The sequence below is a fragment of the Marmota monax genome, unplaced genomic scaffold, assembly GCF_021218885.2.
Source record: "Marmota monax isolate L192 unplaced genomic scaffold, Marmota_monax_Labrador192_F-V1.1 WCK01_AAM20220418_F8-fsc00205, whole genome shotgun sequence".
Classification (NCBI taxonomy): Eukaryota; Metazoa; Chordata; class Mammalia; order Rodentia; family Sciuridae; genus Marmota; species Marmota monax.
This window is the reverse complement of record NW_026692417.1, coordinates 203,393-215,894: the sequence shown is the minus strand read 5'-3', so window position 1 is coordinate 215,894 and position 12,502 is coordinate 203,393. Positions and strand designations below refer to the sequence as shown.

Genomic DNA, 12,502 nt, shown 5'->3' with positions numbered 1-12,502 from the left:
ACCTCTCTAAACCTTAGTTTACCCCTCTATAGAAGAAATGCTTAAAGATATGCAAACAGGAATTATCACCACAGCAGAAGGACCTGAGCGCCCTTGCCCTCCCTTCCCTTTCCTGGGACAGAGTGGACTTTGTTTCAAATAAAACCTAAACAGAGCCAAAGCCTGCCCCATCTCTCCATGGGCTGAAATAACAACCACACATCCTTCCTCCCTGGGGCCATAAAGTTTTATTGGCAGGTCGGGGATAGAGCCAGGGTAAGGTCCCTTCCCTCCCCTGTCCCTGCCCAGAGGCCTCTCTCTGCAGGAGGACAGGAGCCCAGGAGCCTTCGCACTCAGACGTTGAGCTGGTTGGGCAGATTGTTGTAGTGGGCGTCCTGGCCCTCGAGCAGGCTGCGGTAGGTGGCGATCTCTTGCTCCAACCGAGACTTGATGTCCATGAGCTGCTGGTACTCCAGGTTCTGTCGCTCGATGTCAGCCCGCACGTCACCGAGCTGGGCTTCGATGCTGCTGATCCTCGCCTGGATCTGCGCCAGCCGGGCTCCGTAGCGGGCCTCGGTCTCTGCCAGTGTGCCTTCCAGGGCGGCTTTCTGAGAGGAGAGAGAGGGGATGTGTCTCAGCAGAGACAGCTCCCAGAGAGGACACGGGTACAGCCACCAGCCAGGCCACCCCAGACTTCAAGGGCACAAGTGTGTGTCCTACAGGGCAGAGACACGTACCATGCTGAGCTGTGACTGTAGCTCAATCTCGAGACCCTGGAGGGTACGTCGCAGGTCCGTGACCTCACTCTCACTCATCTTGAGCTGTTCTGAGTGGCCAGCAACCTCCCGGTTCAGCTCCTCAGTCTGAAGACAGAGAGGGGAGGAATAAGGACTGAGGCAGACCTTTGAGAGGGGGACACCAAGCCCTCTGTCCTCGCCACCCCATCCCTCAAAGCGCACCTGCTCCCCCTCCCTGCTTACCCGACTTGTAAACCAGGCTTCAGCGTCTTTCCGGTTCTTCTCAGCCATGACCTCATATTGGCTTCTCATGTCATTCAGGATCTTGGCTAGGTCGATGCCTGGAGTGGAATCCACCTCTACGTTGACCTGGCCACCCACCTGGCCCCTCAGGGCACTGATTTCCTGGAAATATACAGCAGAGGTGGGCATGTCAGGGCACCGAGCCCACTGGGCCTGGGCCAAATCACTTCTTCACCCCCAAAGCACGTTGGTTTTCAGGTACAATCCTAGAAGCCAGCACTGGGGAGGACACTGGGTGATCACCATCCCTTTGCTAGAACCCTGGGAGCCATAATCACCACCCACGACCATGCTGAGGGTAGCCACAGTCAGAGGGTACAGGATCAATTATTCTCAGCCTTGGGACCTGGGGTGAGATGGACAGATAGCCAGTTTGACTCACCTCCTCGTGGTTCTTCTTGAGGTAGGCCAGTTCCTCCTTCAGGCCCTCAATCTGCATCTCCAGGTCGGTCCTGGCCAGGGTCAGCTCATCCAGCACCCTGCGCAGGCCGTTGATGTCGGCCTCCACACTCAGGCGCAGGGCCTGCTCTGTCTCAAACCTTTCAAAGAAAAATAGTGGCAGTCAGGCCACAGTTGACTCTGCACCTCAGAGGACTTCCCTAGTTCCCCAGGGTTCAGGAGTCTATAGGGGGCTTGCTTTAGGCCAACTAGGGTGGGTGAAGTCAAATGGCACTGAGCCCTACAGAGGACTAGGACTGCCCCCTGCCACCAAACACACACACACACCCTGCTATCCTGGTTTCTGCTCTCCAGGGAATTAAGACTCACTTGGTTCGGAAGTCATCTGCAGCCAGACGGGCATTGTCAATCTGCAGGACAATCTTCGAGTTCTCAATGGTGGCACCAAGAATCTGGAAGGCAGAAGGTGCCATTATGGCATACCTACCCTGCCCACCCACTTGCTTCCCAGAGAAGTGGGAAGAAAATGAGTATGTCCCCACTCTCTAGAGACCAATACCCAGCCACCCATCCCTGCTGCCCATTTGCCTGCTCTCTGGGAGGCCTTGGAATCAGTTCATCTCCAGGAGCTGAGGCAAGAGACACACTACAAGGAAGGGTGGGTGGGGAGAGGTGGGCAGGGAAGCAAGCCTGGGGAGCACATCTCTGAGTCCTATGCCCAGTGACTTCTAAATGGGCTGAAGGGGGGACTATAAGTCAGATGCAGAGAAGCAAGTTGTTTGAAACCCACTCAAGGACAGGGTGCCTTCAGGAAAAAGGATCCCATTTGTTGAGCATCTATTATGTGCCAGGCACTTTGTGCCTCACTCTTTATAACCTCTAAACCAGGTCAGTGGGCACTCCCACTTTACAGAAGTGGAAATCCTCCAAGTTCCCCTTTCATCTGAAGACTCTTGTGACCTGAGAGGCATATTCACATCTTCCAGCACAGCACCAATTACAGTGCTCTGGCTCAGTGTTTTTCAAAGTGGTTATAGCTCAGTAGTCAGTGTCACCAGGAGGTAACTTGCCATTTTTTAGTGAAACTGAACAAAATATAAAAATCAGAGGGGATCACCCAAAGTAGGGTAAGAATTGGTTCAAGAAGCTTTTGCTTTCTGTGGGAGGAGGCAGGAGTAAAGGAAAAGAAGAGAGATATCAGCTACTGGGTAAATAGTAAACTGTATTTCTCATTGTGTGTCAAACAATTTGAAAACTGGGAACTGCACTGTTTTAGCTGGCTGTTAACTCCTCCAGCTCTCCCACACCTGTGGATCCAGGTCCAGGCCCTCAGCACCCAGCTCCAGGCTAAGTTCATGGTTGAAACTGGGAAAAGTTCTGGGAGCTGCAGGATGGGAGATCAAATATTGGGGGACTATTAAATGACACATTTCTTCAGGATGGAACTTTTCCCTTTGGGTGGAGACCAAGGCCTACTTTAGAGTTCCCCATAAGAGCCTGTGGCTCAGACCCACAGGGAGCTGCCTCTGTACCTAGTCCTCCAGGGCAGAGGTTTACACAAGCAAAGGCCCAAGGCCTCCGCCTACCTCCCTCCTTTCCGGGGGCCCAGGGCTCTCCAATTCTTCCTAGAGTTCCTTCCTCTTAGGCCTGGGTGGCCCCTGGGAGGGAGAAGAGTGGGAGGAGACCAAATCCTAAACATGAGGAAAACCAGACCTGCTGGGTGATAGAAGAGGAATGCAGGGGGCCCCACACCCCACACAGGGGTCGCAGGGGCAGGTCTGGCTCCAGTGGACCAGATCCCCCCAGGTCAAACTCGTGAGCTCCCTATGCCGCTACAGCCCCTGGCAGAACCCCTGGACAGCCTTTACCATCTCCTCTCACTCTGTGGACCCCCTTTCCCTGGACTGCAGACACGCCCTTCCTTCTCCTGGAGCCCCAACGGGGTCCTTGCGCTTCTACGGGTCCCACCCACTTTCCCTCCCCCTCCCTCCATCGGCCTCCACTTCCTCTGGTCTCCCGCCCGCCTTCTCTCTGCCCCACCCCACGGGCCCTCCCGCGTCCTAACGGGCTCGCTCTCGCCCGCGCCTTGCCTCGCCCAGGCTGCCGGGCAGGGTTTCCACGCCGCCGGCCTCCCCACCGCGGCAGGTGCACCTCTGGCGGCGGGGCCGCCACCCACCTTGTCCCGCAGGTCATCGATGGTCTTGAAGTAGTGGCTGTAGTCGCGGGAGGGCCCGGGCCCCTGCTTCTGGTACCAGTCGCGGATCTTCACCTCCAGCTCTCCGTTGGCCTGCTCCAGGGCGCGCACCTTGTCCAGGTAGGAGGCCAGGCGGTCGTTGAGGTTCTGCATGGTCACCTTCTCGTTGCCCGCCAACAACCCGTCGGACCCGGCCAGGACGCCACCATAGCCGCCACCATAGCCGCCACCATAGCCCCCGGCGGAGGACGAGGACACGAAGCGGGCAGAGGACACGGATACGCCACGGCCACCTGAGCCCCCGTGGATGCTAGGCGCGCGGAAGGCGCCCCCAGCCCCAAAACGCACGGAGCCGCCGCCCAAGCCCCCGAAGGAAGAGGTGGCTGAGGACTGGCGGTAGCTGTAGGAAGTCATGGCGAGGCAGACGACAGGAGCGACACTGGCCTGAGAAGCTGCGGACTGCAAGGGGAGTGGCGAGGCCCTCACCTGGCGCCTTTTATGCCCCAGGCGGGTGGGGGAGGGGGACGGTGTCGGGGCGGATATCTGAGCCCCGAGGAATTTGCAGACTCCTGAGTGCAAATATGGGCCCTCTCCTCATTGGTCAACTCCCAGCGGCTCTGCACCAACTCTCCTCCCAGGAACCGAGGCCCCGACCCTCCCCGCCGCTGCCCCACCCCAACCCACTCTGAAGCCCTGGCCGCGCACGCCTCTGTTCTGGCTCTTTGCTGTGGATATTTAGCTCTGTCCTAAACGAGCTTAGACAGGACCGACCCCATAATTCACTTGTGATCCCGAATTCACTTATGACGCTCACTTACTCTTTAAGGTCCTCAGAATTAGGAAACCCCCCCCCATAGGTCACCCAAAGAGCCCCTTTAGAATCATGCTAAGAGCCCCTTATGATCATAATCCACGTCCCCACCCCCCAGCCCCCTCAAAGTACTTGCAGCAGATTCCTACACCCCACTGGAAACTACAGCCTCCAGAACCCTTCCCCTAGGATGGCTTCACCCCAATACCCTCTTCATCCCCTCGGACAAAGGCAGTTTCTAGATGGGGTGCCCTGAGCGGCAGGCTTCCTAGCTGCTGGAGGCACAGCTGCCCCACCCTGCTTTAGCCATACAAAGCCCAAAGGTGACAATAGGCACCAGGGAAAAGAGCTGCAGGGAGTGCTGCTGGCAGCCTGACTGCCTCCTTCACAATCACAAGCTCAAAGGGACACCCACCTGGGGCTTGCACACTCTGAGACTCAACACCAAACCCACTGGGAAGGCTCCCTCCCCTCTAGCCCCCAAAGCATGACTGCATTTAACCATGCATTTATTAGGCTATTTACTAAGGTCCCTCCTCCCCGAGGAATCCCAACCTAGGGGAGGCAGTTAGTCCACCCATGGGGCATTTAACATTTGCCACCGAAAAAATAGGATGGGATCACTGCCCTCCTTGAGCATCCCTGAGGAGGTATTAAGAGATGCATGCTGAGTCCAGGTACCTACAGCATCCTCCTAGTGCACAGGTGAATGAATGAATGAGCTGGAGAAGAAACCCCCAAGCTCCCACCAGTCAGTCTTGATAATAGAGGAAGGAGCTCTGCTCACCGCTCAGAGCCTGGGTCCTGCAGTTCCTGCTGTTCGTTCCCTTCACATTTCTTGGTCTCCTCAAAGGGCCAGACCCCTTGCCAGATGCTGTAGGGAATTGCAATAGCCTTACCCAATTACTGCCCCCCTGACCTCACCTGTCCTCAGAATCATCCCCATCATTCCTGCTCATCTCTGTCACAGCTGTCTCCCATCTCAGACAAAAGCCCTGTGCCCCGTGAGAGGGTGTTATGGAGATGGGCCAGTCCCTGCCTGTCTCCTGGCCTCAGCTTCCACCCCCACCCCACCCCCATGAAATGAGGGGCATACCATCTCAGTCCTACTCTCTGCATATTATCACCTGGTCCCCTGTGACTAAAAGAAGACTTGTTCCCAGCCCCTGAAACCTAAGTCCCCAGCAAACTGCCTTCTATCCAGCAACAGGAAAGGAAACTGCTCACACACACAGACTCAACCCCAGAGCAGCCCTCAGCCACTCAGGAGGCCCAGCTTGAGACTGTTTCAACTAGTGAATCAGTTGCAGAAGGACCCAAACTGGGACCAGGGAACCCAAAGCCAGCCTTGAAAGCAGGGTGTGTCTGGTCCTCCACAAAGCTGGTAGCCACCAGGGCTGGTCTGCCATGAGTTATTCTCCTTATCTGGCCCTGAGGAGGTAGCCTGCTCCTTGTGAGGGGAAGGGGGGTGATTGGCCAGATAGTTGCTCTGCACACTAAGCCTCAGCGGCATCTCTTTTTCTGGCTTGATAGTAGGGTCTGGAAAGGGACTTTGTATCAGGAAACAAAGAACAGACCCAACAGCTCTGCCCCCAAGATTAGAGTGTTCTGAACTCCAGAGGAACTTAGAGTCCCAGCCCCCTACCCCAGGGGCATACCATAAGGACAATCAGCTGTAGGGTAGTTTACAAAGCCATTTCAGACCTCCTTGGATCCTCACAACACCCCAGGGGAAAGGTTACTCTTCTCCCACTTTACAGCTGAGGAAAGGGGCTGGAGAGGGGCAGTGACTTGCCAGGGGTCCACGGCCAGGAGTATCAGATTCTGGCTTCCAGCCTCTTGACCCTCAGCCCCGTTGCCTGGAATTTGAGTGTGACAGGGTCTTTGCCTTCCCTTCCAAGGAATTCTTAGCCCCCAAACAATTCCTTAGGGTCTCTTCCCGCAAAATCTTCTCATGCCAGATCCAAGGGCAGTCAGCCCCATACTGGCCAGGGAGAGTACACTGCTCTCTCCTTCTCTATGGCCACAAAGAATGCCTAACTGTGAGCTATGTGGCTTTGGACTTCTCTGACCTATCAGGAACTCAGAAGAACCAGCTGCTTTCCCACCAGCAAAAGTAGAACTGAGGATTCCAGGTGCTGCTCCCATTCAGACAGCTCTTGCCTGGTGTCTTTGTTCTACCTCTGGCTTTGGGAGGGAAGAACCTGGCCAAAGGACCTTCCTTCCAAAGCCCTAGTCTCCAGGCTAGAGGCTCGAGTCTGCAGAACAGAGGCATGATAGGATCAGCTTGAAGGAATTCCAGAGAGGATCAAGCTCAGGCTTCCCCAGAGCCCCTGCATCATGAGATTCAGGGGGGGCTGGGATCCCTGTTCAGTAAAAGTAGAAACTGCACACTCTGACTTCCCTTTAAAAGTTTCACGATGGGGGCTGGGGATGTGGCTCAAGTGGCAATGCGTTCACCTGGCATGCGCGCGGCGCTGGGTTCGATCCTCAGCACCACATACAAATAAAATAAAGATGTTGTGTCCACCGAAAACTAAAAAATAAGTATTAAAAAATTCTCTCCAGGGCTGGGGATGTGGCTCAAGTGGTAGCACGCTCGCCTGGCATGCGTGCGGCCCGGGTTCGATCCTCAGCACCACATACAAAGATGTTGTGTCTGCCGAGAACTAAAATAAATAAATAAATAAATATTTAAAAAAAAAAAAAAAATTCTCTCCAGTACCGGAGGCCTGATGGTGATGGTTCCTATTTCACAGGATTGTTTGAAAATAAATGTGATGGTACTTGTAAAGGGTTTAATCACAGTGCCTGGAAAATAATAAGCATTCAAGTAACCCCATCATCATCATTATGATGATGTTATTAGTGTTAAGTAGTGTGTGGTTATTATAGTTACGACTACAAGTTTGACTAACATTTCCCCACTGTACCGGAGTGTAGAATCTTTTGTCTGGTAATACCTATTAATAGCCCACAAGTGAGAGGAAATGCCGATCCCGTCAGGGATGCTCAAGAGGTAGAATAAGTTGCCTGCGGTCATAAGGCTGACTGAGGCAGAACTGAGATTAGTTTCCCAACCAACGCTGAATCTGAGGCAGAGGTGCTCTCTGCATCTCTACCTGGACATATGCTAGAAGTTTCTTACAGTTAGCAAGTGTGGATAGTTCCCAGGGGGACTAGGTTAAGGGTGGGGGAGTTTTCATCATCCTTCAGGAAATGGGATAGTGGATGGAGACCACTGGAAAGAAGCCAGGCTGAGAGTCATGGGCCACGAGTAGAATGTGATGGTGACAGTGACTATGGTAATGATGACACTGGTTGACCCTAACCAGTCTCTCCTGGAGCAAGCAGTATACTAAACACTTCTTATATATTATCTCAACTAATCCAGTAACTCAAGTATTATCCTCAGTCAAGAAAACTGAGGCTCAAGGGTTAATAACTTGACCAAAGTCACTCCAGCAGGTAGTGGACCTAGGAGTCAAACACACATCTGTAACTCCCTGAAGACACAGTCCCCACCACTACTGCTTTTTCTCTTTTCACAGCACGGAAGTCCAAGTACCTTCCTCCATTGACCTGGAAAAAAAGTGATCTAGTTGGGGAAGGTGAATTGTCACCTGCCAAGGACCTAACTTGTCTTTCCTGCTCCGGTACAGTTATTGGGTCAGTCAGTGGGCTGACCATTCAAGCACAGTTTCTTTAAAGTTCAGCCCAGCACAAGAGAGAGGCATGTATATAAGCAGAGCCAAATTATAAGCTAGAGGAAAGAAAGCTTAAGTGTGTGGAATACTTCCTGACTGTACCTGACATGTTAATTAGTAACCCCTAACCTAGATGCCCTCTCTCTCCCAGGGACCATCAGCAGGAGGCCCTGAAGGTAACTTCTCACCCTGTCCATCCAAGCAACAGGTACCAAGCCCCTTTTCCCATGCCAGGCATGTTGCTGGGTGCTGGGAGACAGTTGCACACTTTACCTGTTGCTAAAAGGCTGACAGTCTGTCAGGAGATATAGAGACTCTTGGTGAAATGGAGTAGGTTGAATACCCACATTAACTTTTGCTCTTTCCTAAAACCCTGCTAAGATGACAGTAATATCTAAAGAGAATAAGAGATAGCAGAAGATGAGAAAGTCCACAAAACTCTTAAAGCTCAAAACTCAAACTCAAAATGATAGCATAGCCAGGCATGGTGGTGCACACCTGTAGTCCCAGCGGCTCTAGAGGCTGAGACAGGAGGATCACAAGTTCAAAGCCAGCCTCGGCCAAAGCAAGGCGCTAAACAACTCAGTGAGACCCTGTCTCCAGATAAAATACAAACAGGGTTGGGGATGTCCCTCAGTGGCCAAGTGGCCCTGAGTTCAATCCTTGGCGCACGCGTGCGCGCGCACACACACACACACACACACAAATGGTAGCATCGCAAGTGATATAAGGTGAGACCTAGGGTTTACAGGAAGAGGAAAGGGCAGGAAGCTGGTGAGAAAAAGCAGGTACTCTTTATCAGCACACACCAGAGAAGCTCCGGAATTGGGGGCAGCAGGTACCTTGAGAGAAGTGGAAGACTGGACGGTGACAGGGCTGACTGAAGTCCCTATAAACAGCACCAGGGCTCTCTCCCAGCCACCCAAGGCAGCCAGGGGACTACCTCTCCCCAGCTCAGGAGCAAATGGGAGATTTACTTTTCCCAAGTACATTGATAAAGTTACAGTTCAGTAATATAGAGGGTTGGGGAAGCCGCTGGTAATGAAGCCCCTCAAACGCTCTGAGTGGAATGAGCTATAGAAGCCACCTCCCACAAGCCGCCAGCTGTGCCCCTCATATGACCTCAGAGAACACTTTGCAGTGTATTCAGGAAGACACATAAAAGGATGTTCTTTGAAGCATTGTTTGCCAAGGTGGGAAGACAGAAATGATTCCCAGTGGGAGGTGGTGGGGGTTAAGTAAACACCATAACATCCACCCTGTGGAGGAGGAGAAGAGAAAATCAAACACAGTGAGTAATCTCAGCATATAGTGACATGGAAAATCCTAAGGACCAGTCATTGGGTACAATAAAGGCAGTGGGAGTGTATTCATATAATATGGAAGTTCACATGGGCATACGATTAAAAGATGCCTTTTTTCCACAGATGCTTTACGAACATGTATGTAAATGGCTTGGGAAGGAAGAAAATGTGCCAACTGACAAGATTTCCTCAGGAGGAAGGGGCAGGTATGATGGCACACGCCTGTAATCACTGTGACTCCAGAGGCTGATACAGGAGGATCACAAGTTCAAGACCAGCCTCCGCAACTTTAACAAGACCTTGGCTCAAAATTTTTTAAAAAAATAAGTGAATGAAAAGGGCTGGGAATGTAGCTTAGTGGTAGAGCACCCCTGGGTTCATTCCCCAGTACCCCAAAAAATAAATAAATAAATATTTTCCTTGGGAGAGCTGATCGAAGGGCAGTAGCCCAGGGGAACCTCAGCTTGATCTGTATGGTTTTACTTTTTGCAAGAATGTATTTATGCATTATTTGTTAATTAAAAGTAAATAACTTCTTATGAAACACTACATGATCAGCATTTAGAACTGGCTGAATCCAGGCACAGTGGTGCATGCCTATAATCCCAGCTGCTTGGGAGGCTGAGGCATCCTAAGAAGGATCTTGTGTTTAAAGCCAGTCTCAGTAAAAAGCCAGGCACTAAGCAACTCAGTGAGACCCTGTCTCTAATAACATACAAAATAGGACTGGGAATGGAGCTCAGTGGCCCCTGAGTTCAATCCATGGTACCCCCCCAGAAAAAAAAAATAGTAAACTAGAACTGGCTGAATTCAATAGTAATACTCTCTTCTTCCCTTCTACATGCACCCCTGACATCCCTGTCTCTGCTCATCCATGCCATGCTCCAACTCCACCTGGGAAAGGAGAAAGTCAGTTTTGGAAACAGGAGGAATAGCTGTAGGGAGAGGAGAGACCTTCCCAGCCCTGGGTTGTTGGAGCTGGTTTTATCCGGGAAGAAAAAGTGGCAGAACTTTCCAAGAGCAATTTTAAGGAGAGCTCTTCAGGCCCAGGTGACTTAGACTTGGGGGAGACTCCCTACCTCTCTGGCTTCTGGAGCATCTGCAGTGAGGTCCTCACCCCAGTGCGGCCCTCCTGGGTGGTGCATCTGGACCTGTAGGCCAGAGCTGGTAGCAGGGAGAGTGAACCCTATGTGGTGCTGTACCCAGAAGCCACCTTGTCCGCACCTGTGAACTGTTCCTTGGAGGACTTTCTGAAATAACTGGAGGATCTTCAGGGGTCTTCTGGAGCAGGTAGCCACGTCCTAGGCCTTCAAGTAGAACCATTGAACTAGGAGCATTTTAGGCCTCAAACCATTAACATAATGGAGAGTGAGGATGTGGGGAATTCTGTCTGCTGATTCTTGCCTGAGCATGGGGAGCTGGTCTCAGGGAGGGTGCAACCCTTGAGCAAGAAGGTAAAAGGCAGAGGGGCAAAGAGAACAGAGTTCTGGAGGACAGGACAATTGGGGGCCCACTTGGGGAAACAGGTGGACAATATGGGAGGGAGGCAGGGAGGTCAGTGGGCTCAGCCTAGAACTGGACTTGGACCGGAAGACAATGGAAAGTCATTTTAATCAGGGAGGTGACATGGCCAAATCCACATTTTGGAAATTACCATGGATTTCCAGTAGCCAGTGAATCGGTGGGACAAGGGAAACCAGCAGGACCAGGAACAAGGAGACCCGTTTAGGTCGGTTTAGGTCCTTGGTGGCGCCAGGAGGGTCTGAAGGTAGCCACAGAGGCAGGGTGGAAAGTAAAGGGCAGTGACCAGAAATACCCCTCTGGCTTGAGGACAGATTGGAGTGATGAGAGGGACAAGGCAGAGCCCTGCTCCATGCCCCATCCTGAGGCCCCTCACATGAGCAAGACCCCTGTAACCCCACACTGACAGGGACCTTGGCCTCCCCTTAGGAGCCCCACTCATTCCCAAACTCAGAAAAATCCAATTTCCTGGTTTGAAGAGACTGGAGGCTGGAGAGGGCCGCCTGGCCAGGGCAGAGCTGGCTAGGCTGTGAGCAGCTCAAGGCTGGACACCTCAGTCCCTTCCCACAAGCCAAGCAGGAACCCTGGAGAGAGGGCAGGGCCGGCGGGCTGAGTCAGGATGGCCCCAGTGTTCCTCTGCACGTCCTCAGGGGAGGAAAAACCAGCCTGACCAGAATCAGGGTGAACTGTGGGGGAGGGGAGAGCGGACTCCTGTGGGGAACCGTCCCTGGGCAGGCCTGGGGGAGGAGCAGGAGCTGAGGCTCCCCTGGGGTGCCACATTCCACACCTTGGGAAGACTCAGGCACCTCTCTGCCTGGCTGGCCCTAGCCAGGGTGTTCTCTACCTTTGCTCTCCCCTCGTCTATTTGGGGCCCATTTGGAGCCCCTGCCCTTCGGGAGGCCAAGCCCATGTTCCCTGGACTGGGATATAGAGAGTGCCAGACCTGGGACAGAGAGAAAGAGGAGTGTCCCCTGGCTGCCCTGATGGCCTGGAGCCCAGGAGAGGAACCTGAATGTTCTTCTTCCCCACTGCTGCCCTCCCTCCCACCAGGATCCTGGGGTGACAGGTCTGCGCTGCCTCCCCAAGGGACTCTACCCTCAAGATGTTTGCATTTCAAAGCTTATCTGATTCTATAAAATCTGAACTGGAGACGAGGGCGTCAGTGTTCTTACTAACGTCACCTGGGAAGGTTCATCCTGTCCAGGAGATTCCATGGCCTTCCTCCAAAGCAGGGGTGGGTCTGACCACCTGGAACTTTAGCAGCACAATTTCTCAAAACACTTACTAGAGTTTGGAGGCAGCACCGCTGACCTCAGGCGGGGCGCGGCCTGCAGCACCCTCCTCACCACCTGCCTCCTCCCTTACCTGGATGGCCATAGGAGCTGTTCCTCTCAACTCCTGGTTCCCCTCAGCTTGGGCATCCCCTTCCCTGTCCCTCTTAGCCTGGGACATACACACGCATCACAGCTCGGTCCCCCAGATTGGCTCCCCAGTTAGGCTCCTAACTTTGCTGCTCTATCCAGGCCCAGGGCTGACCCTGCTCTAGT

General features: G+C 53.1%; 1 protein-coding gene across 1 annotated transcript; it reads right to left on the bottom strand.

Moving 5' to 3' along the window:
* Positions 1 to 208: 208 nt before the first annotated feature.
* On the bottom strand, positions 209 to 4,100 carry Krt19 (keratin 19). Its single transcript, XM_046442643.2, has 6 exons — positions 3,595 to 4,100; positions 1,788 to 1,870; positions 1,402 to 1,558; positions 960 to 1,121; positions 717 to 842; positions 209 to 587 (listed from the first exon to the last, which is right to left on the bottom strand). The coding sequence occupies exons 1-6, from the start codon at positions 4,024 to 4,026 to the stop codon at positions 333 to 335; spliced, it is 1,215 nt and encodes a 404-aa protein (XP_046298599.1). The 5' UTR covers positions 4,027 to 4,100; the 3' UTR covers positions 209 to 332.
* Between the last annotated feature and the right edge of the window lie 8,402 nt (positions 4,101 to 12,502).